Below are 23,363 nucleotides of genomic sequence, written 5' to 3'. Positions count from 1 at the left end.
ATGTCAACTGACTACTAAGACGTCCACGCCGGCCAGTCAGGCTTGAAAAAGCAACACAACTAACAGACAGACATCCAGGGTCCTGGTGGAAACAGACTAGAGCAGTGGTTCTCAAACTTGAGTGCGCTCCTGAATCAGCTGGAGGCAGATTAAAACACATTTCTGATTCAGTAGTTCTGGGGGAGCCTGAGAATGGCATTTCTAACAAGTTTCTGGGTGACACTGAGGCTGCTGTTCCGGGAACCACACTTTGAGAACCGTAGCACTGAAGGGACTGGGACCTCCATTGGCCCAATAACAATTTCATTAGCAAAGAAAAAGCTAAAGGACAATGAGTAGGACACATATTAGGGGACAGAGGAGAGCAAGTCACAAGAAGTATACAAATCAGCCCGTGTTTAACCACCTGGGTTCACCTACCACGGCAGCAATTTCTGCTCCGGACTTGTGGTTTAAAGCAGCCAGTACAATGGAAGCAATAAAGAAAAAGAAAGTGCTGAGTCCAGTGTTGACCAAATCCTAAAGAAAAAGATAAATAAAATCACTTGAAAAGAAGCATCTCATGCTTTGCCCTGAAAGCCATTAAAGAACTTTCAAAACAAGCACAACACCCAGCCTCTGTGCTGGCTCCATAGCTTCATCTCAGTGGCCCGGGGGTGTTGGTTGTACAAAGGAAGGCAAACACCGTAACAGTGTCTGATGCTACTGGATAAACCACCACAGCAAAACCCTCGTCACCATTTCTCAATGACTTATTACAGAAACCCAACCTGCTAACCTATGGAGGACATGCACACTAATGACCACTTAGAGTTCTATTGTTGTCTTTTAAAAACTCATTCAAATCATCCTGGCATGTGGAAGCTTTTCTGCAGACATGTTTTCATTTCTCTTGCGTGATCACATGATTTTATTTATTCTATTTTAATATCTATATCGTCCAGTTTTTCTATAACAACCACTTATCACTTGCACAGTTTAAAAAGCTTAAAACTGGAGTACTGCAAGTTAGTCAGCACCTGCTGCTTGAGCTCCTTGGCCACGAAACAAAACCAAGGCTCTTACTGTGTGTTGTTCCACTTATGCTAGGGGCACATCCAGGCATGCCCTTGGATGTGGATTAGGGGGTGGGGAGGGGGGATATTAGTAAACATTGGTACTAAATTTTTAAAAAATGCTTTTAATGGGCCCTGGCTGGTCTGGCTTAGTGGATAGAGCGTCCGCCTGAGGACTGAAGGGTCCCAGGTTTGATTCCAGTCAAGGGCACATGCCCAGGTTACAGGCTTGATCCCTAGTAGGGGCCGTGCAGGAGGCAGCCAGTCAATGATTCACTCTCATCACTGATGTTTCTAGCTCTCTCTCTTTCTCCCTTCCTCTCTGAAATCAATATATGTATTAAATGATAATAATAATACAATAAAATACTTTCAACGGGCTGTGTACTCTATAAGATGCATGTTTTCCAGTTTGCCACAGCTGTCCCCACTCCCTGCAGTCTCATAACCAGCCACTCCATGTTTCCTGTTTGGCCCCTGAAACACCATGGCTGCAGCCCTCCTGTGCTAACAGAAGCAAAGGAAGGTCACCCTCACATACCCATGTTTTCAAGTCCCTCCTCCAGTAACACACTAGTAAGTGCAGGTGTGAGCCCAAGTAACTCCAGTAACAGATCAAGGGGATCTGGTCTAGCGGGTGCTAACTCCAGGCCTATTGGCCATATCTGGCCAACAAATAGGTTTGATTTGTACAGTGTTCAAAACAATTTGAACAAGCTAATATTTATAACATCAGAGGCCTACACATAAAAACTATCTAAAACAAAACAACAACTATAAAACCCACAGAGCTTGCATTTTTGGGGGGAGGTTTATGAGGTTCTCTCTGCTATCTGTTTACTACGCTATCAATTTAGATCACAACTCTGTAAGCATTTTCCTGTGGATAACACAAACTTTATCTTAAAAATAGTTGAGACATTAAAACCTGTCATAAAAACTCAGACAAAATGCCTCCACTATCTTGAGGTTTTAGAGTTTAAATTTAAATCACATTTTTCTCAGTGTTCAATGCTGAGACAAAACCAACTGAGTCTTCAACTGACATCAACTTTCCTGGTTCAGCTCTGCTCTTATTTTTCCTCTTAAAAGAGTCTGAACAACACAGAGAGCCTCCTATCGGAAGACCCTCTCCTCTGGGCACCCCACAGGATCACCTGGGAGTGGCCCTGCCAGGCAAGGTGACCAGCTCCGGCCTCCTCCCCAGCTCCCTCACAGGGGCCACACTTCCATGGTGCTGCACCAGCCAAAAGAGAGGCGCTCTCCCGAGGCAGCTGGTCTCAGCGCCCTCCCCTCCTCTGCTGCCCTCTTAGAAGCTGTGGGGCCCACAGGGTCTTCCTCCCACAGGCCCAGAGGCTGAGGCAGCTGACTGCTTCCCTGTGTTTCCCTGAACGATTCCCTCTGAGCTCCAGCACATGCTTACTTGCAGAGAAATACCAGGAAAACCAAGTGCTATTAAGTTTCCCCTCGCCGAAGCCGGTTTGGCTCAGTGGATAGAGCGTCGGCTTGCGGACTGAGGGGTCCCGGGTTCGATTCCGGTCAGGGGCATGTACCTGGGTTGCGGGCACATCTCCAGTAGATGTGCAGGAGGCAGCTGATCGATGTTTCTCTCTCATCGATGTTTCTGACTCTCTATCTCTCTCCCTTCCTCTCTGTAAAGAATCAATAAAATATATATTTAAAAAAAAAAAAAAGTTTCCCCTCGTTTAGCACAGTAAAGACAAGTAACACACGTCCAGGAAAAGGGGCCTGGGGGTGACCAGCCAGGAGCTTCCCATGCTGATTGGAGGGCAAGGCTGTCAAACAGGGTTAAGAACCCAAACCACAGGGAGAAGAGGACACATTTCCAGTCAAGACTGATCAAACACTAACCCTTCCTCCCAGTCCTCCCAGTTGCTTTGAATTTGATAATATCCTTAGGCTTTGCAAGTTATTGCCATTTTCATTCATAGTTTCAATTCTTCCCGAATCAATTCTTTTATAAATGGCTTTAGGTCCGGTGTGAAAAATATGCAAAGATGCATTAATTCTATTTTCTCTTTTCCATATTCTGTACACATATCAACATCACTAATCTCAGAAGATCATGAAATTGAAATGATATCTTCAAAGAGGTCAAAACAATTGTTATGATGTTTCTGCCATTAGTGAAGATCCCATTTAAGTTGTAGTTTTATTCAACTCAGTAAAGAAATGTAACCTTTCACAGCTGAATGACAGTGGAATATTTCAGTACCGCAATGAACTGGAACCAAACATGACATGGAGCGGTTCCCACTCTCCCTGGAGCCAAGCAGCAGCCGATCCTTTCACAGTCGGAGGGCGGTGATTGTACTCACCGTCAGGTTCCAGTTGATCTGGGGGACCCTCATGTGAAGGTTGAGACTGAACAGAATCAGCAAGACTCCGGTCACCACAAACGCACTGCAGCTCACAAACTCAAAAAAGTAGAGGCCTTCACACGGGGAGCATTCCATGATGGTCTCTATGCAGATGAACGCAATCAGGGCCAAGATCTAGGAAGAAGATTGGAAACACATCATGTGTCTGTAGGTTTAGTACACATCCGGGGACATGGGTGCCTGCCACATTTCAATAAAACCCACCACCACCACCATATGCAGCCACAGAGTTTCCCTCTGGGGACGGCAGATATCACTGTTGGGAGTATGACCTGGTTCAATTCTTACATGAGGATGTGAAGGTATAGAGCCGTTATCAAATTCCTCGTGTGGACAGCTAAGCCCACCACAGTACACTGAATCCAGTCTGTTGCGGTGTGGCCCTTGCGAAGAAGCAGAAAGGAATGTCTCTGTGATTTTTTTTTACTAGTAGTTCTATCTCTGCCATGAGTAAATGGACACCGTCTACACACGTTTCTAATTTATAGTCTCTACTCTAAAAAGGAGGCCCATTTAGTTAATTCATGAGCGATGGTTTTTAAAAGTTTATCATTGGACTGGATCACAAAAAGACAGACTGGCAGTTGATAAAATCATTGTTAAATATACCAAAAATAGAATCAATTTCTTTCTGAAGGATCAAAGTTACATTTTAGCAATATGTCCCAAGAGACTGGAGACCATAAAGTCAAACAAATATCAATGGAAATTACCAGGTGAACTTTGCACTGAAGAATTCAGGAAAAGGAGGAAGCCCATACAAAGGCTGAGTTAATGGCCCTGTGATCAAAGAAAGGCGTGGAGTTCTCACACCTAAAACCAGATCGGAATGAGCTCCTGGCCTCTACTTCACCTCTTTACCAAGCACCTCACAACCTTCCTTATGTCAAGCCTACACCAGTTTCCAGTCTAGACCTCACCTCAAAGGTCAAGGGTGTACAGGGAGGCAGCTCAGTGGTTCTAGGTCTGTCCTTCGAGGCAGTGACATCAGCATCACCAGGGAGCTTGTTAGAAATGCAGAACCTCTACTTCCCCCTTCCTTGGCCTACAGAGTCAGAATTCGCATTTTTGACAAGATCCTCAGATGATTCAAGCATGGGAAGCACATGCTGTTCTGGGGCCCTTCTCCACCTACTGTAGACCCACTCGTGCCTTTCAATGCTCTACTCAATGCCACCTCCTCCCCATGCCTTCCCTGATTGTGTCTCGTTGCCAGACATTATCTGATTCCACCCTCTCTCAGGAAAGCTTGCTCCTCTGTAATTGAATTCTACCTTTCTTATGCTTACCACTAGAGGCCTGGTGCATGAAATTTGTGCACATGGTGTGTGTGTGGGGGGGGGGTCTCTCAGCATGGCCTGCGCCCTCTTTCAGTCCAGGAGCCCTTGGGGGATGTCTGACTGACAGCTTAGGGACAAGGCCTAAGCCAGCAGTCGGATATCCTTAGCGCTGCCATTGAGGCGGGAGAGGCTCCTGCCACTGCCGCTGCACTCGCCAGCCATGAGCCAGGCTTCTGGCTGAGCGGTGCTCCCCCTGTGGGAGCACACTGACCACCAGGGGGTAGCTCCTGTGTTGAGCATCTGCCCTCTGGTGGTCAGTGTGCATCATAGCGACTGGTCATTCTGCCATTTAGTTGATTTGCATATTAGAATTTTATTATATAGGATTATATCTCCTGAGCTTTTTAAGGATACAACCAGTCCATCTCTCTCCCAAGATACTAAGCAAAATAATTTGCACATAGCCAACAAATGGGGGCTCATGGAGCCACTAAAAACCCATCAAACAATTCCTGGTGTACTTGTTAGCATCCCTGCAGAAAGGGAAGGGTAGCTCTGCTTTTTCCAGTGCCAATACTTTCACAGAAAAAGACAACTTTTTCTAACAATATGTGGTATTTTCACATTTCTATTATAATCAGCACATTAAAGATATGGGTGGTTAAGCACACACTTTGTGCTTTTCCTAATGGTTCCTTATTATCTACAGAACCATAGGCTTTAATTCTCCACCTGAATTACATGCCTGACTTGCAGGCAATTCACAAAGAAATAGTTCATATAAGGGAAACTCCTAAACTTTTTTTACCCCTGTAATTGGATCTAGCAATCTTGGGCAAGAAATAACACACTATACTGATGAGTTACAAATGTTTCTGGTATGCTAACTTCAACCATATTTGTGTGGGAAGGTAACACCTACATTCTTAAATATTAAAATAAAAATGGTTTCAAGAATATGCAAATCTAACAGTCCATTCAATATAGCAGTGAACAAAACATAAAATTCCCTGCTCCTTAGCTCATATTCTAAAGGAGAGGTTTTTAAAAATTAAGCCCTGGCTCAGTTGGCTGAGCATCATCCCATGCACCAGGAGGTTGCTGGTTTGATTCTGGTCAGGGCACATGCCTGGATTGTGGGCTAACACCCCAGTAGGGGGCGTGCAGGAGGCAGCCAATCAATGTTTCTCTCTCATCAATGTTTCTTTCTCTCTCTCTCTCTCTCTCTAAAAAAAAAAATCAATTAAAAAGCATATAAAGCCCTAGCTGGTTTGGCTCAGTGGATAGAGCGTCGGCCTGTGGACTCAAGGGTCCGGGGTTCGATTCCGGTCAAGGGCATGTGCCTGGGTTGCGGGCACATCCCCAGTGGGGGGTGTGCAAGAGGCAGCTGAATCGATGTTTCTCTCTCATCAAGGTTTCTAACTCGCTATCCCTCTCCCTTCCTCTCTGTAAAAAAATCAATAAAATATATTTTAAAAATAAAAAAATAAAATAAAAAGCATATAAAAAATAGCTGACAAGTAAATTGATATTAAAAAGCTGTCAGATTTCCACAATTGCAGCTAAGTATGATTGGCAGCATCAAACAGTAGGAAGGGAGGGGTGGGGGTTAGCTGATTAAGTTACTATAAAACATTTAAACATTTTCTAGCCCATGTTGTATCAACTGTCAGGCCCTTTCTGGAGGGCTTTGTAATGAACAGTATCACTCGCCAATACAGAGTGGCAGGCACACAGTGGGGTTGGAGATTTGAGCTATGAGATTTTCCCAAGGCAGATTTATCCTCAAGATGATGAATGAAGCTGCAGAACTTCTGAACTCAGCACTCACCACTCAACTTCTTGACTATCTCCACTTCTTTTGCCAGGTGGTGATGGAACAGAATAAGCATTTTGGGGATTCAGCAAATTAAAAGTTGAGTGAGGGATACGTTAAATTGGGGTTTCGCTTTCACTTTCATGCATATGGTTACTATAGCTTTCCCACTGTAAGAATGGCTTCCAGATATGCTTTGATCTGACATCATAATGAAGAAACAGGCCCTAAAATTCACAAGATAAGTGGGTCCTACAATGCCACAGAAGTATGTCGGTGGTGAAGGAGAAACAGGGTTTGAAACATATGGAGCCAGAAGCTAATTTGTGGAGAATTCTTCAGATCATCAAATGCGAGATACTATGAGTGGACAATTGTGGTTTCATCGGTATCTAAATGGAAGTTGTGCCCTATCAGGAATATATTCAATAATGCAGTAATACAATTATAAACACACTCAACATTATCTCCCTTTTTGTTGGGAATCACATAAAGTAAAATTTATTAGAATTCCAGGGTCTGTAGGGCAGAAACCTGCGGCAATACTACAAAGAACGAGTACATATGTGTAGGAGATTACAGTTCATGCCTCCCAATGTGTCAGTTCACATCCTGACATACCTGACAAATCTTGAACTGACAAGGTCTGACAATCCCAAAGCAAATGGCACGTAAAATTCTCCAACGCATTGAAACAGCCTGAAGAAACGAATGTTCCAGTGACGACCTCCTACACATATTCATCAGAACGTCGATGTACGTAGTATGAGAGCATATTGATCATAAAATGATGATGCGTGATACAATGCAGTGGCAATCTAAAATCTGAATTGTTCAGACATACATCTACTCGTACATTTCAGATTAACTTTGTATACTTTTCAGAATTAAGTGACCATACTAAAGTTCAAAAATGATCCATCTTAGTGGAGGCAAAAACAGAAGGAAAACACTTTTTAAATGTGTAATTTAATGTGTTTCTCATTCTAAATACGCACTATTGTACCTCGCTTTATATCTTTAATTTTGTATCTTCATCCTTAAAGTGGGCCTCCAAATCGTCTGTGTCTCAAGCCCCTCTAAACCTGATCTACTTCCGAGTTTAGGCAACGAAAGGTGAGTGGATGAGACATCTGTTACTTCTGGCAGCAGCCTTTAGGAACCATGAACAGTTTCACCATGCTCTCTCTCTCACACACACACACACACACACACACACACACCGCCCCAGCAGCCAGCAATGTTCCAGGTGGGGGTGGATGGCTCTGTGTGAGGCTGATGGGCAGCCTGCTTACCACCACCTGGGAGACTGTGTAACATGAGTAAAAGGAAACGTCCCTTGTGTTAAACCTTGAGATTTCAAGTTTGTTACTAAGCATAATCCAGTTCATGTGACTAGAAAGGCATAATGTTAATTTGCACATGCCCTGGTATCTAATACAAAACTACAAATTTACAGGATGAATATGTTACCATCCCCCTCACTCTTAAAGACACCGATTCAAATGGTTTTACAGACAAACTCTTACCAGATTGTCAGGGTAAAGACAATGACTATGTTACTTAAACTCTTTTAAAACAAACAAACAAAACAATCGGAATTTCAATATCCATCTATGTGGTTAGGATTGTAAATAGACTTTTTAAAAATACAGGCCTCGCCCTAACCAGTTTGGCTCAGTGGGTAGAGCGTCGGCCTGCAGACTGAAGGGTCCCAGGTTTGATTCTGGTCATGGGCATGTGCCTTGGTTGTGGGCACATCCCCAGTAGGGGGCGTGCAGGAGGCAACCTATCGATGTTTCTCTCTCATCAATGTTTCTAACTCTCTATCCCCCTCCCTTCCTCTCTGTAAAAAAAATCAATAAAATATATTTTTAAAAAATACAGGCCTCTTTAATTTTTCAAAATTTCTACAATAAATGTGTATTTTTATTTTAAAAGTTAAATATCACAGGTATAAACACTTTTGAAACATCCAGGTTTATTATGAATTAAATGTTAGTGCACTCTAAGAATCAATTTTTATTTGCTTTGAAACCATTCAAGAATATTTTTAAGAATATTTTTAAATGACAAAAACTTTAATGGAAAATGAAAGTCGCCCTCCAAGTCCATGTTGGTCCCTTTATCAGAAGAATTCATCATCCCTAAAGCCTCCCTGATAGCACACAATCCTATTTCCTGGCCAACACGACACTGGAAGGGCAGGAAGTGGGCACAGAACAGCCTCAAGGCGGGCACATAATAAAAAAGCCACGCTTACTCTCACTAATGTGATGGGAAGGACCCCCAAGAAGTAACCATAGCCCAGGTCCCTAACACCCATGAAGACCTCTTCGAAGGTTAGACAAAATCCCAACTGTATCCTTGGCCTTGGGGCACATCAGCAAATTAACAGTTCGAAAAGGCCTCACAGTACATAACCTGTTTGTCTTTATTGGATGTGTAGATTATGTTACTGAACACAGAAATGTTTCTTTTCCCTCAGCACACCTGTTAACACTACAGCACGGTGTTGGAAGGAAAAACAGTTTGGGAAACAAAAAAAGCCATGTGCCGGTCAGGACTCTGTCAGGACTCAGGTCATGCACAACTAAATGCACAGAGTGAAAAACAGAAGCTCATTTACCCAGCAGGGTAGCAACTATGAGGACCCTGAGGACCTTGTTAATTAAGTGATGAACACACACACACACCCTCACAGCAGGATCCAAAGTACCTTCAGTATCAAATCAAGTCCTAATCAACTCTAGCATATTCAAAATTCAAGTGTCTCTCTTCCCACCAACACTGGGAAAATAAATATTTGAAAGATGAGACGTGGCTTCTACTGAGCCATAAAGACCCAACAGGCAGGTTGTTAAATTGCTGCTTTTGCTGAAAGACTTCATGACGTGCAGAACAGAGAACCCAGAGAGGGCAGCGGAGGGGCGAAGAAGTGACTGCACTTCAGAAACCAGCTCCACTCTCAACGCAGAGCTGATGCTAAGACAGGATCCTGGAGTTAGAACCACAGAAGAGGCACACGGCCTTCCCCACCATCTCTCTGAGTCCTGAAGCCAGAGGTTTAAGCTGCTCTCATATGGACATGTCTGTTAAGTGACAGATCACTTAAAACACAAGCTCGCAGGCCATGTTGTATGGTCTGCCGAAGGGGCTCAAATAGCTAGCTGTGCACTGCAAGGCACCGCAGAATTACAATGCCTCGCCTTTAGAGGAGCATCAGTAATGTGAGGATGCTCTCGGGCTCTGTACTGGGCACAGTCCATTCTTTATCTCTGATGTTCACATCTCCATCGTGTGGCCCAGAAGAATTGGCCCAAAGCTAGTTCCTCCCATACCTCGTTCTGTACACCAGAGTACTAACATATAACTGATCCAGGGTCTGTTCCTTCCCCACACACTTGCCTAAAGAAAAAGCATCACTACATGATTTCTCTCAAGGAACACAACCTAGGACTCAGGGAGCCAGTGCCACGAGGGTCTCTGACAAAGCACACAATGTGATTACCCGTCTCAAAGGGATCTAACTACTACTGCATTGTTCTAAGAAAAATAATCCGAGAGTTGCTCCCCTCAAGGGAGGCCATCCCATGAGGAAGGTCGATTTAAAATATTACCCTCCTCTCCGCCGAGACAATAAACAATAAGCAAATATTATTTGGTTCTGAACCGAAAGCGCTAAATGCAGGTATAAATTATTTAACCTGCAATCAATGTCTCTGCATTTGATCTTTGGTTCCATTGTTTTTCTGCAGCTAAACAAACAGTGTCCAAGCTATAGATGTGCGAGATGCAGAGAAAGAAAAGAAAACCACCTGCTGGGGAAGGGCAGGAATGCCCTCGGGTGCTAGGGCCACCCCGGCTGGCAGAGAGCACTAACTGGGCAGCAGGATTCATTAAGCAAAGGAGTTGGGAGCACAGGCAAGTAAGTTCCTTGTTGTTGAGAATGAGAGACATGAGGACAAAAGGGGGAGGCTGCCAAGGGCTCAGGGGGGTCAGAGGAAAAGAGGTGGCTGAGAGGACCAGGGCAGTGGCAGGTCTGTCACCAGTCCAACCAGCCACACCCCAAGCTGTGCTTCCTTCAAACCCTGAGGCTTTGTTTCATTTGAGGACCGAGGGCGAGGACTCTTGCTGGCGGCTCCAGGAAGCTGTGGGCTTGGTTCGGTCTGAGTTTGGCTCACGTCACAAGACCTACTCAACTAGTACTCCTGACACATTTTTCAGGCTGGGCTCTACTGTGTAAATAATTTTGCTGTTTTGGAATCCTAAAGCCATACATAAGTTAAGAGCTGAACTTAGGAGACTGTATTTCAATTTCATTTTTGGTAAGACTCTCACCTTTAACATAAATTATTACACGTACAGAGCAGTGAGCACGAGTGCACACAGATTAAACCCGGGGATAACTTGTCAACAATGGCTCACCAGAGCAGGTCAGTCTCGGACAAATTAAAATAGGCTTGGACAGCCAACTACCTAGAGCACACAGACAGCGTGACCCAGTGAAGTGCAAAATATTTTCTTGTTTTTAAAATAAAGTCCAGAAAATCTTATTATGTGGTTTGATGATATAATTGCACATGATTTCAGAAAACCACAGGACGGTCAGCATCTTTCTTGCCAAAAGAATACCCACAAGATTTTACTGCAAATGCCACCCTGCCCAAGAAGCTACATTTCAGACCGTTTACATGACTAATGAAGCACATGAGGACGACACAGGACACAAGCTGCTTCAAACCATACACATCTGAAGATGTTTAACTGCTGCTGGCACTGAGTTTTCTGTCCCCCCGTCCTGGCTTCATGGATAAAGCAGAAATCCCAGGGAGCAGCGTCACATCCCCGCGTGATCCGAAAGCAAACCCTTCCCCCTTCCCTTCCTCTCTGCTTTAATTCTTGGGCACTTCCCCATCCTCACATTTCTGACAAACCACCTTAACGGGATGGGAAAGAGCACTGCTTTTCTCATTGAGTGAGAAACAAGAAGACCAAGAGTAGCTTTTTTCTAAAGATTAATTTAGGCTAAAATAACGAACCATAAATTCTAAGAGGCTAGGAGGAGAGCCACCTGGAAAACCCAGCTCAGCCATGAGACCTGTGGACCCTAACAGCCCCCAGCACCTCCACATCATCCAACTGAGGGGGGGCCAGGAGAAGACCCTCCTTAAGTGGCCAAACCTGGGACCCCCAGGGCCCTGCCACAGAGTCAAGGACTTACGGATTCAGGTCCCTTCCTCCCTACCTTCCTACACATATTCAGCACAGCCCTTGCAAATGGTATCCCCAGCTCCAGAGACAATAAAAACTGTGGCCCCTGCAATGTGACCCTCTGGTCCTCCTAAGAAATTCAACATCTGCCAAGTCCTACTGTGGGTCAAATGCTATGCTAGGCACTGCCACAAGCCATTTAACTGCCATTCCATCCTGTGAGAAACATAGTTGGTTTGCTTGTTTTTAATTGAGATATAATTCACACACCGTAAAATTCACCCACTTAAAGTGTATAATTCAGTAGTTTTTAGTATATTCAAAGTTATGCAGCCATCACCATTATGAACATTTTTATCACCCCAAGAAGCACATGGTGTTTAATCACCATCCTATTGAGGACAAAAATGAGGGAAAGATATTAAGTAACCAATCCAAGATTACAAAGTCTCATTAGTAGCAGACTTTGGGTTCAAACCCAGTCCCTGAACCCTTTACAACACTGGGCACTGCTGATCAGCCCTCCACCCACCCTTGACCTCCATTGCTCCCTTCCTACCCTGCCTCTCCTCACTGCTCCCAGGGCTTTGTCATGCTGCTTTCTTAGCACACACACAGATTCCTCTGATCCGGACTCCCATCTCTAGTGCCCAGGTTGAGATTTCTAAATATTATTTCCCACTCAAAGGAACAAGAACTTCTAGAGAAATGTCAGATTCCAGGTCTGGGACAGGACATTCCGATAAGCATATCAGAAGGCAAGGACGCAAGGACTACTGAGGTTGAGTCAGGACTACAACTGATTTACATAGTTTATAAGTATCTCCCAGCAAGGGCTCATCCTATGATGTTCAGCAGCATCCCTGACCTCTACCTACTAAGTACCAGTACTGACTCAGCTCCTGTGATAGCAACCAAAAATGTCTCATCTTCCCCCTGCGGGGGGGTGGGGAAGGGTGGGGGGGGTGAAGGGGGAGGAGGGGGGAGGGGGTAGCTGAGGGGGCAAAATCTCCTCCCACCTCCAATGAGAACCACTGATCTAAGCCATAATCACCAATGGCTGTTAAGCTACTGATGCAGGTGCTCCAGGGGGACACACAGCAACATGGAAGAATATCTCAAATGCATCATGCTAAGTGAAAAAAAAAAAAAAAAAAAAAAGCCAGACTTAAAAGACTACATGCTACCCAAAGCAATCTATAAATTCAACGCACTTCCCATTAAAATACCAACGGCATACTTCACAGATCTAGAACGAACTCTCCAAAAATTCATCTGGAATAAAAAAAGACCCCGAATAGCTGCAGCAATCCTGAGAAAGAACAAAGTAGGTGGGGATCTCAATACCAGATATCAAGCTGTATTACAAAGCCACTGTTCTCAAAACTGCCTGGTACTGGCACAAGAACAGACATATAGATCAATGGAATAGAATAGAGACCCCAGAAATCGGCCCGAACCAATAGGCTCAATTAATATTTGACAAAGGAGGCAAGAACATACAATGGAGCCAAGATAGTCTCTTCAATAAATGGTGTTGGGAAAATTGGACAGATATATGCAAGAAAATGAAACTAGACCACCAACTTACACCATACACAAAAATAAACTCAAAATGGATAAAGGACTTAAATGTACGACAGGAAACCATAAAAATTCTAGAAGAATCCAAGGGCAACAAAATCTCAGACATATGCCAAAGCAATTTCTTCACTGATACAGCTCCTAGAGCAGTTGAAACTAAAGAGAAAATGAACAAATGGGACTACATCAAAATAAAAAGCTTCTGCACAACAAAAGAAACCATCAACAAAACAACAAGAAAACCCACTGCGTGGGAAAACATATTTGCCAACGTCATATCTGATAAGGGCCTAATCTCCAAAATTTATAGGGAACTCTTACAACTTAAGAAAAAGAAGATAAACAATCCAATCAAAAAATGGGCAAAGGATCTAAATAGACACCTTTCAAAAGAGGACATTCAGAAAGCCAAGAGACATATGAAAACATGCTCAAAGTCACTAATCATCCGAGAAATGCAAATCAAAACAACAATGAGGTACCATCTCACACCTGTTAGACTGGCTATCATCAATAAATCAACAAATGACAAGTGCTGGAGAGGATGTGGACAAAAAGGAACACTTGTGCACTGCTGGTGGGAATGTAGACTGGTGCAGCCACTATGGAAGACAGTATGGAGTTTCCTCAAAAAACTGGAAATGGAACTCCCATTTGACCCTGTGATCCCACTTCTAGGAATTTATCCCAAGAAACCAGAAACACCAATCAGAAAGGATATATGCACCTATATGTTCATAGCAGCACAATTCACCATAGCTAAGATCTGGAAACAGCCTAAATGCCCATCAGTAGATGAATGGATTAGAAAACTGTGGTACATCTACACGATGGAATACTATGCTGCTGTAAGAAAGAAGGTACTCTTACCATTTGCAACAGCATGGATGGAGCTGGAGAGCATTATGCTAAGTGAAATAAGCCAGTCAATGAAGGAAAAATACCACATGATCTCACTCATTCATGGATAATAGAGACCATTATAAACTTTTGAACAATAATAGATACAGAGGCAGAGCTGCCTCACACAGATTGTCAAACTGCAGCGGGAAGGCCGGGGAGGGTTGGGGGGCAGGAGGGAGGGGGTTAAGAGTTCAACTGAAGGGCTTGTATGCATGCATATGAGCATAACCAATGGACATAAGACACTGGGGGGTAGGGGAAGCCGGGGTATTGTCAAGGGCGGGGGGAAAAAAAAGGACACATATGTAATACCCTTTGTAATGCTTTAAGCAATTAAAAAATATATATATATAAATAAATAAATAAATAAATATTTCAAATCTAAAAAAAAAAAAAGACTACATGCTTTGTGATTCTATTTATGTGACATTCTGGAAAAGGCAAAATGATAGAGATGGAAACAAAATCACTAATTGCCAGGGGATGAGTAGCAGTAGAGAGAGGGGTTGACAAAAAAGGGTAGAATGAGACGTTTTGAGGGTTGGTGGAACTATCTGACTGTGGTGGTAGACACATGACTCTACATATTTGTCAAAACTCACAGAAATGTACACTATAAAAAGTAAAATTCACTCTATGTGAATTTAAAATAAAAAATGGAAAAAGAAAAAAGAAAATGCTGTAAAGTCAATTGATAAAGGCATACATAAAATAGTTGTTATACAACTATTCATTTGTATCGTGTGTATGTATACACACCCATATGTACACATGTTAATAAACACACACACAAACAAAAGTGTTATGCACACTGTGACCGAACGACGCTCACCTCTGATTAATAAGATTCCAGGAAATTTGTTTTCTTCTTTTAACTTACCGGTCTTTTCTAATTTTTCCTCAAAAATAAAGTAGTATTACTTGTGTGATTTCTTTTAAAAGTAATTTTAAAACAAGCAGATGAAAAGATTAAAGCAACCTCTTCTGGGAAGCCTCCACCATTAGCCTTTCTCCCTCTAGGCTTCACCTCCATTTCTTCCACACACTTAACACAAGCTGCCCTGGTCTCCTTCTCTCTGTGGCTCTAGCCTCTCCTGCAGGCTGAGCTGCGTGAGGAAGTGCCCCCACACACGCCGTGTTCCCAGGTTTACTGTCTCGGGAATCGCGTTTATCTGGTTTCCTGCTCCATCCCCTCCCCCAGCAATAGGCACTCGGTAAAAGAGCTGGTCAATGACTGACCAACCAATGGGGAGTGAACAGGCATCTAATAAATGACCATTAAACCATACCCATAGGTAACTGAACACTACCCAAAGGGTGATCATTAATGTTTCATGTCAGCCTAGAACACGGGTTCAGGTGAAGGACCTTTGGGATGGCCCTGCCCACAGAAGTTTCTAGCAATTATTTGGGCTGGCTTATCATTTGCCATATTTGTGGATAAGAGACTTGGGATTGTTACTATGTAAGAGAAGCTTCAAAATGATCCCAACAGTATAGAAAGCCAGGCTGATGCCATGAATTGATTCGAACTGGCAAACATGTAAGGTTCAAAAAGATTCAGCTACAGAAATACAGAATAGAGGAGGGCAGTCAACAGGTTTTGGTGACATCAGTCCTGCTGAAGCTAAATGTTTGTCAGTAAAGACTGAGGTAAAAGACTTACATTTTGGTGGTAGGGGTTGAACTGAGTGGTCACGAACCTTTCCTTATGTAGGGCACTCCTCTTTCACATATGTAGGCAGAAGTCTGTTCATTAAGTTATTAAATCCAAACCTTGTTAAAATAAATATTTTTATGATTCCCTGCACATGCCAGCAATATCCAGAGTAATATTTTAAATATTCCCTTACTTTCAAAACAAAAACAACTCAGCCTAAGCAGACCAGGGCCCCAGCAGCCTGCAAGCTAACAGCTTATTTGCTGCAGACAATAAAAACAAATTAGAAAGCTTCCAAATATCACAATTTTATAATCCCAGTTAAGTACATCCCACCCTGTCCATCCCACTAAATGCTGCTATAAATTTTGAAACAATGTATGAAGCAACTATTACATGACTCTGAGAAATAAACAGCAGTAGACAGACCAGGAAAATCAGAATTCAAAGTACCACTGAACCAGCAGTCAGTTCCCTTTTTTTATCTCCAAAATTCCCCAGCTTAGACTCAGGCACAAAAAGGTCTCCTCTTTGTGACTGGAATCCCAAAAGTAGAGGGAAAAGAGCATGCAACATAAAAAAAAGTATTTGAAACAATAATAACAGACAACTTCCCATATTTGGCAAAAGACATAAATTTAAGATTCAAGAAGATCAGCAAACCCCAAACAGAAAAAACTCAAAGAAATCTATGTCCAGATGCATCATAATCAAACCATGGAAACTAACAAAGAAAAAGTCCTAAAAGCAAACATAAAAGCTATGCATTATACATAACAATGATTTGAATGATGCTGATTTAATATCAGAAACCATGGAGGCCAGAAAGTGGAATAACATTTTTAAAGTGCTGAGAAACAAACTGTCAACCCAGAACTCTATATCTAGCAAAACTAACCTTCAGGAATAAATGTGAAATAAAGACATTTCTCAAAAAAAAAAAGGATATTAGGAGAATTCACAGTCATTAGACCTGCTCTAAATGAAATGCTAAAATTTCAGAATTCACCAAAGGTAAAAAGGCAAATTAATGGAGAAAGGGTAGTCTTTTCAACAAATAGCATTGGGACAACTACACATCAATAGGCAAATATATGAAACTCAACCTAAAGTTTTCACCTTGTATAAAGATTAACTCAAAGCGGTCATAGATCCAAAAATAAAACACAAAACTATAATTCTTAAAAGAAATCATGAGAGGGTACAGTGCAGTAACTCATCAGGGATAAAAAGGAGAACGGACTTCCCGTTCTTTGTGCTTGCCTGCCTTGTTGCTGGTGCACTGCACCCTCCTGCAGGAGTAAAGATATTTGCCTTGCAAAAGAGGAGGAGGAGGAGAAGGGGGAGGAGGAGGGGGAGGAGGAGGGGAGGAGGGGGAGGAGGGGAAATCATGAGGAAAAAAACCTTCATGACCAGAGATTAGTTCTTCGATATGACACCAAAAGCATAATCCAGGAGGAAAAACTTGATAAATTGAATTTAATTAAAACTAAAAACTTGTTATGAAAAGACATTGTTAAGAAACTGAAAAAACAAGACAAATACTGAGCTTAAATATTTGAAAGTCATGTATTTGACAAAGTTCTTATGTCCAAACTACATAAAGAATTCTCAAAATTTAACAGCAAGAAAACAAACTGTCCAATTTTTTTCTTAAATGGGCAAAAGATGTAAAGATTCTTCACCAAAAAGACTATATAGATGGCAGATAAGCACAAGATGCTTGGTATCATTAGCTATTTAGAGAAATGCAAATTAAAACCACCATGAAAAGCATTACATCGCGGGGAGGGAGAGAGACAATAATACCAAATGACTGCCAGGATGCAGAGCAAATAGGACTCTAATATATTGCTGGTGAGAATGAAAATTAGTACAGCCACCCTGGAAACTATTTATCAGTTCCTTATATAGTTAAACATACATTTAACCACATGACCCAACATTTACACTTCTAGGTATTAACTCCAGTGAACTAAAAACTTATGTTCACAAAGAAAAAAAAAAAACGGAAAAAAAAACTTATGTTCACACAAAAACTGTACATGAACATTTATAGCAGTTCCATTCATAATCACTAAAAATTATAAACAACCCAAATGTCCTTCAACAGGTAAATTAATAAAGAAACTGTGGTACATGCCCACAATGAAAAACTAGTCAGCAATGAAAAGGAATGAACTATTGATAAAAACTACATGACTGTATCTCAAATGCATGTTACTGAGTGAAAGACAGTCTCATACGTTTACATACTCTAGGATTCCATTCATATAACATTCTGGGAAAGACAAAGCTATAGTGATGGGGAACAGATGAGTAGTTGTCAAGGGTTGGGTGTGACCACAAAGGAGGAGAATGAGGGAGTTTTGTGGGTTGAGACTATTCAGTATCCTAACTGTTGTGGCTACATGAATGTATGTATGTGTTAAAACTCACAGAACTGTATACCCAAAAGTAAATTTTACTGTATTTTAATTTTAAAAATAGCACATGTGGAGACCACCAACATCCTTGGCACATGCCCAAATTTCTATAGCTCAAACTTCTGGCAGTTTTCTTATGCGCTCAGAAAAAAAATGCACTCCATTAACAGATTTTTTTTTTCCTTATTGGTTTAATTCAAAACCATGATATGACAAATTCCAAATTAGCTTTTAAATGCTATTTTTCCAGATGCAAAATATAGAATAAAAGCCTTCAATTTTGTCACTCAGTCATGAAACAAAACAAAAATATTCTAAAGAAAGAAACAGATCAAATTCCAAAATGGCAACCAAAACAGAAACAAGACAGAGTGGGCTACTGGACAGGGCCAACCAGAGAGCATCCCCACCGGCCAGCATAGCTCAGTAGCTGAACACTGACCTATGAACCAGGAGGTCATGGCTGGATTCCCAGGCAGGGCACATGCCCAGGTTTCGGGCTCAATCCCCAGTAGGGGGCGTGCAGGAGGCAGCCAATCAATGATTATCTCTCATCATTGATGTCTCTCTCTCTCTCTCTCTCTCTCTCTCTCTCTCTCCCTCTCTCTCCCCCTCCCTCCCTCCCTCCCTCCCTCCCTCTCCCTTCCTCTCTGAAATCAATAAAAATATCTTTTAAAAATAAATATTAAAAAATTAAGCAGGGGTGGGAAACCTTTTCCTGCCAAGGGCCATTTGGATATTTTAACATCATTCTTAGGCCATATAAAATTATCAACTTAAAAATTAGCTTGCTATATTTGGTTAAACATTTAATTAACTCACCCCAAATGCCTTGGCAGGGCCAGACCAAATGCTTTCACAGCCCTTGGGCCAGACGTTCCCCAGCCCTGATCTAAAACATAATGAGGCATAATGTTGAGACGTTACTAGTAGCTGTATACTTAAGGTTTGTGCACTTTTCTGTATGTATATTGTACTTCCATGAAAAGTTCTTAAAAGCAATAATGTAAATCTATAACTAAATTTTAAAAAACCATGTGTGCCATACCCAATGTATAATATCCCATTTTTACAAGTATGAACACACAGGAACAAAGTCTAAAACAACACATACCTATTAATGGAAGTTCTCTCCAGCTAATGAGAATAGTGATGATTTTTAATTTTTTAATTTTTTTCCTATAGTAGTCTGATTTTTTTTTAAACAACAGACACAATACTTTTATAAATCAGAAAGTAATTTTCTTCCATTTTGGAAAATAGCATTCAAATTAAAAATATGATATTTATATTACGGATCAATTTATATATGACTCAGACTGTGCTCCCTGACATAAAGGAGCTTTGTAAGCCTCATACAGTACCAGATTTCCAAAAGACACTTTACCAGATGTGAGGCTGGAACATGACAAATAGAAATATGGGAAGCTTCTCTGGTGTTTCTGAATAAAGGGGGGAGGGAGTCAGGTAAGTGGTAAAGGTGTTCGTATGGAAGGAGGTCTGTGAGTGATGGTGATGAGGCAGAATGGATCCAGGCATGGGAGTGGACCTAGTCCTAGGAGGAGACCGGGAAATTTGGGAGGGGCTGAAGCAAAGGCTGTGATGGAGAGAGTAAGAGCCATGTCACAGGAAAAGACCAGTATGCTCACTGATGCCTCTAAGAGCTATTCCATCCCTCCTCCTCCCCTGAGAAGTGACCCCAAGCTGTTCCTTGCGGAGTTGCTTTTTGGGCTGCTCCATCATTTACTGAAAATACCTCAGGGCATACACTTCTGAGTCTGAATGCTGTCCTCCACTTTAGTGCAGCTACTTAACAGTGAAATGTGGTTTGTTCCGTAGGGCCTCTCAATACGGCGTTCCTACAGCAAGAGATTGTGTTTCCCACTGCAAACAAGTCAGGCAGCGATGCTTTCCACATAGCCCTCACAGCCTACATACTTTAAAACAGCATTTTCCTCAGCCAGTTTTTTCTTCTTGGAAGCAACCAAGCAGAAGGTTCACATTTTATTAAGAAAACTACCTTCTTTGGCCAGGTTTTCAACTTCCACTCAGGTCCTTGACCAGACCTACTCCTGGGATTCTTTCAGGTCGACAGCAGCCAGTCCTTGGCTGTCTGAGACATACCCGGTGCCATATGCTGGCCTCCATGGCCCCTGGGCCCAACCAGGGATAGAGCATGCAACCAAAGTACGTGCCCTTGACCTTCCGTCTGCAGGCCGAGGCTCTATCCACTGAGCAAACCGGCCAGGGCAAGCCCAGTCCTCTTTTGGGTCACAGTCCAGCCTGTGAGGGGAGGACACAGGCCCTTTGTGACCCAAGAGCCATGGGCTGCCTTCTGACTGGGAAGCTTGGAAGAAAAATGAGTCCTCTTGAGCGAATAACTGATTCAAATAAAATCCCCAAGATTCATGAGGCCTGGCTGCTGGGCCCTCCCTGGGTTCCCTCCAAGACCTGGTTTACCTGGTTCTGAGTGAACCCAAAAGGAACCCCTGTGTCTGTTCCTGGCAACTCAGAGCTGCCCAACACTGAAGAGATGACTGGGCCTCGGGAGCAGCCCACCCAGTGAGTCCCAAAGGCCCCTCAGTGCACACACCCAGCCAGGACCTCCTGGAGTGGAAGTGGTATCGGGTTTTCTGCACCAACCTCAACTACCCATCGCACATCATCAACTGTTTGACAGATGTTCTAATGATAATTGAGGTTCTGAGCAGGACTCGAAGTTTTTAACTTCAACAACATGGGAGCTTTTGTTGAAATGAGGCAGCAAGTAACCTTTTTATCTCTGTTCATTCAGTCAGTCATGCATTACGGAATACATCATCGACATGCCTCACAGAGGACCACACAGCATGCTGGAAGGCCCCGCACACGCTTACTAATTCAAAATAAATCTGTGTAAAATATTATATCTGGAAAATTAAAGTTTACATTTTTGTTTTATTTGGTCTTAGTTAAAAATACACTCTCCCATCTAGCTTAATATGCCAGTTAAGCCACATCTCTAGAATAAGTTTCCCACTTAAATAAATAAGATACAAGCACCTCCATATAGCACCTCTGTGCCAGTTAGAAACAGATCCCAGTCTGGGTGGAAGCTTGGCTTGGCAAGAGGATAGCAAACTGAAAAGGGCACCCCCTCTGGGCTAACGAACTGGGCATAGGCAGCCCCTCCTCCGGTGCCAGGGCCTACGCCTTCGCAAGCAGAGCATGCAACTGGTTCTCAGCCTCCCTCGCCCTCTCAGCTAGACCCACTGTGCGTGCACAACCGGCGACTGTATATAGCCTTGGACAACAGGATGCCGGGGACTTTCTGTGTTCCCCTATGACAATAATAGTGCTGAACCGATCTGTATTCAGCAGGTCTTAATGCTCTATGTGTTAAGTATTAAGAAGTTTTGCCCTGAATGGTTTGGCTCAGTGGATAGAGCATTGGCCTGTGGACTCAAGGGTCCCAGGTTCAATTCCGGTCACGGGCACCAAAAATAAATAAACAAAAAGAAGTTTACTGTTGGCCCTGACCGGTTTGGCTCAGTGGATAGAGCATCGGCCTGCGGACTGAAGGGTCCCGGGTTCGATTCCGGTCAAGGGCATGTACCTTGGTTGCGGGCACATCCCCAGTGGGAGGTGTGCAGGAGGCAGCTGATCGATGTTTCTCTCTCATTGATGTTTCCAACTCTCTATCCTTCTCCCTTCCTCTCTGTAAAAAATCAATACAATATATATTTTTTAAAAAGTTTACTGTTGAAAAAAAATAAAAAGTTTACTGTTGTAAACAGGTAGAATTAAAAAAAATTTTTTTAACTTTGCTTTCATTTATATTGATCTGGTCTGAGACACAATGGCTGATTCTATAGTCCATTAAGAAAGAAAGAGAGAGTGGGGGGGGGGGGGGGGGAGGGAAGCAAGCAGATGTCCTACAGAACTCTGTAGAGCTAGACACATAGGAGAGGCTCCACAAACTACTGGCTCTGCTGAGCTCCCCAGAGTTCCTTCTCCCTACAATTTGTCATTCTTTATTGAGCACACCAGCAACATCCTCATTACCACCTTCACCACCATCACACATTTCGGGACCAGGCGGAGAGCCCTGTGGACATACTCACCTGTCACAAGTGGGGGTCTGTTTCCCAGGTTCACCTACAAAACCATGCCCTAAAAGAATTAAACCAACTAGAGGCCTGGTGCACAGATTCGTGCACCGGTGGGGTCCCTCATCCTGGCCTGCGCCCTCTTGCAATCTGGGACCCCTTGGGGGATGTCGGACTGCCAGTTTCGGCCCACTCCCCATAGGCCAGACCGAAGGACCCCACCAGTACACGAATCCATGCACCAGGCCTCTAGTATGAATAAAAGATCTTTGGTTAATGTCTTCTTACCCTCCTCTTCCCCGCTTCCCTCTGAGATTCATCAGTCTGTTCCATGTTTCCATGCCTGTGCATTGAGCATTTGCCCCCTGGTGGTCAGTGCACATCATAGCTACAGGTCAAACAGTTGTTTAAGCTTTTATATATATATAGAAGTGCTGGCCCCTAACTGGTTTGGCTCAGTGGATAGAGTGTCGGCCTGCGGACTGAAGGGTCCCAGGTTCGATTCTGGTCAAGGGCATGTACCTTGGCTGCAAGCACATCCCCAATAGGGGGTGTGCAGGAGGCAGCTGATCAATGTTTCTCGCTCATTGATGTTTCTAACTATCACTCTCCCTTCCTCTCTGTAAAAAATCAATAAAATATATTTTAAAAATAAAATAAAATAAAGAAGTGCTGTCAAATTATCCTGACATCAATTTATTATTAGAGAAATTAAGGAACTAAAAAGCAGTTTACACTTGCAAACATCAGGGTTTCATTACAATCCAAACATTGGGACTCCCCAGTCAGCTGCCTGCCCCAGTACATTCACTGGGGCAATTTGCCTGGGCTGGTTAAAACCTGCAGTTTAAACAGAGCATCACAAGCAGACTTGATTTGTCATCTCTAGTCTTTCCTAAAACACACCTGAGGGAATTTACCACCTATCCTCTCTC

The 23,363-nt window shown here is 42.9% G+C and overlaps 1 protein-coding gene across 1 annotated transcript in view; it reads right to left on the bottom strand.

Annotated features, from left to right (window-relative positions):
* The window catches only part of CMTM4 (CKLF like MARVEL transmembrane domain containing 4), a 46,599-nt gene that overhangs the window by 9,034 nt on the left and 14,202 nt on the right, over window positions 1-23,363 (bottom strand). Inside the window, 2 exon segments of the mRNA XM_070398013.1 lie at window positions 421-519; window positions 3,395-3,571. Coding sequence (XP_070254114.1) covers window positions 421-519; window positions 3,395-3,571 — 276 coding nt within the window.

This window comes from Myotis yumanensis, unplaced genomic scaffold (genome assembly GCF_028538775.1).
Source record: "Myotis yumanensis isolate MYYU_CA2020_CCGP unplaced genomic scaffold, mMyoYum1.0.hap1 SCAF_18, whole genome shotgun sequence".
Taxonomy (NCBI): domain Eukaryota; kingdom Metazoa; phylum Chordata; class Mammalia; order Chiroptera; family Vespertilionidae; genus Myotis; species Myotis yumanensis.
This window is presented reverse-complemented; position numbering and strand designations above follow the sequence as displayed.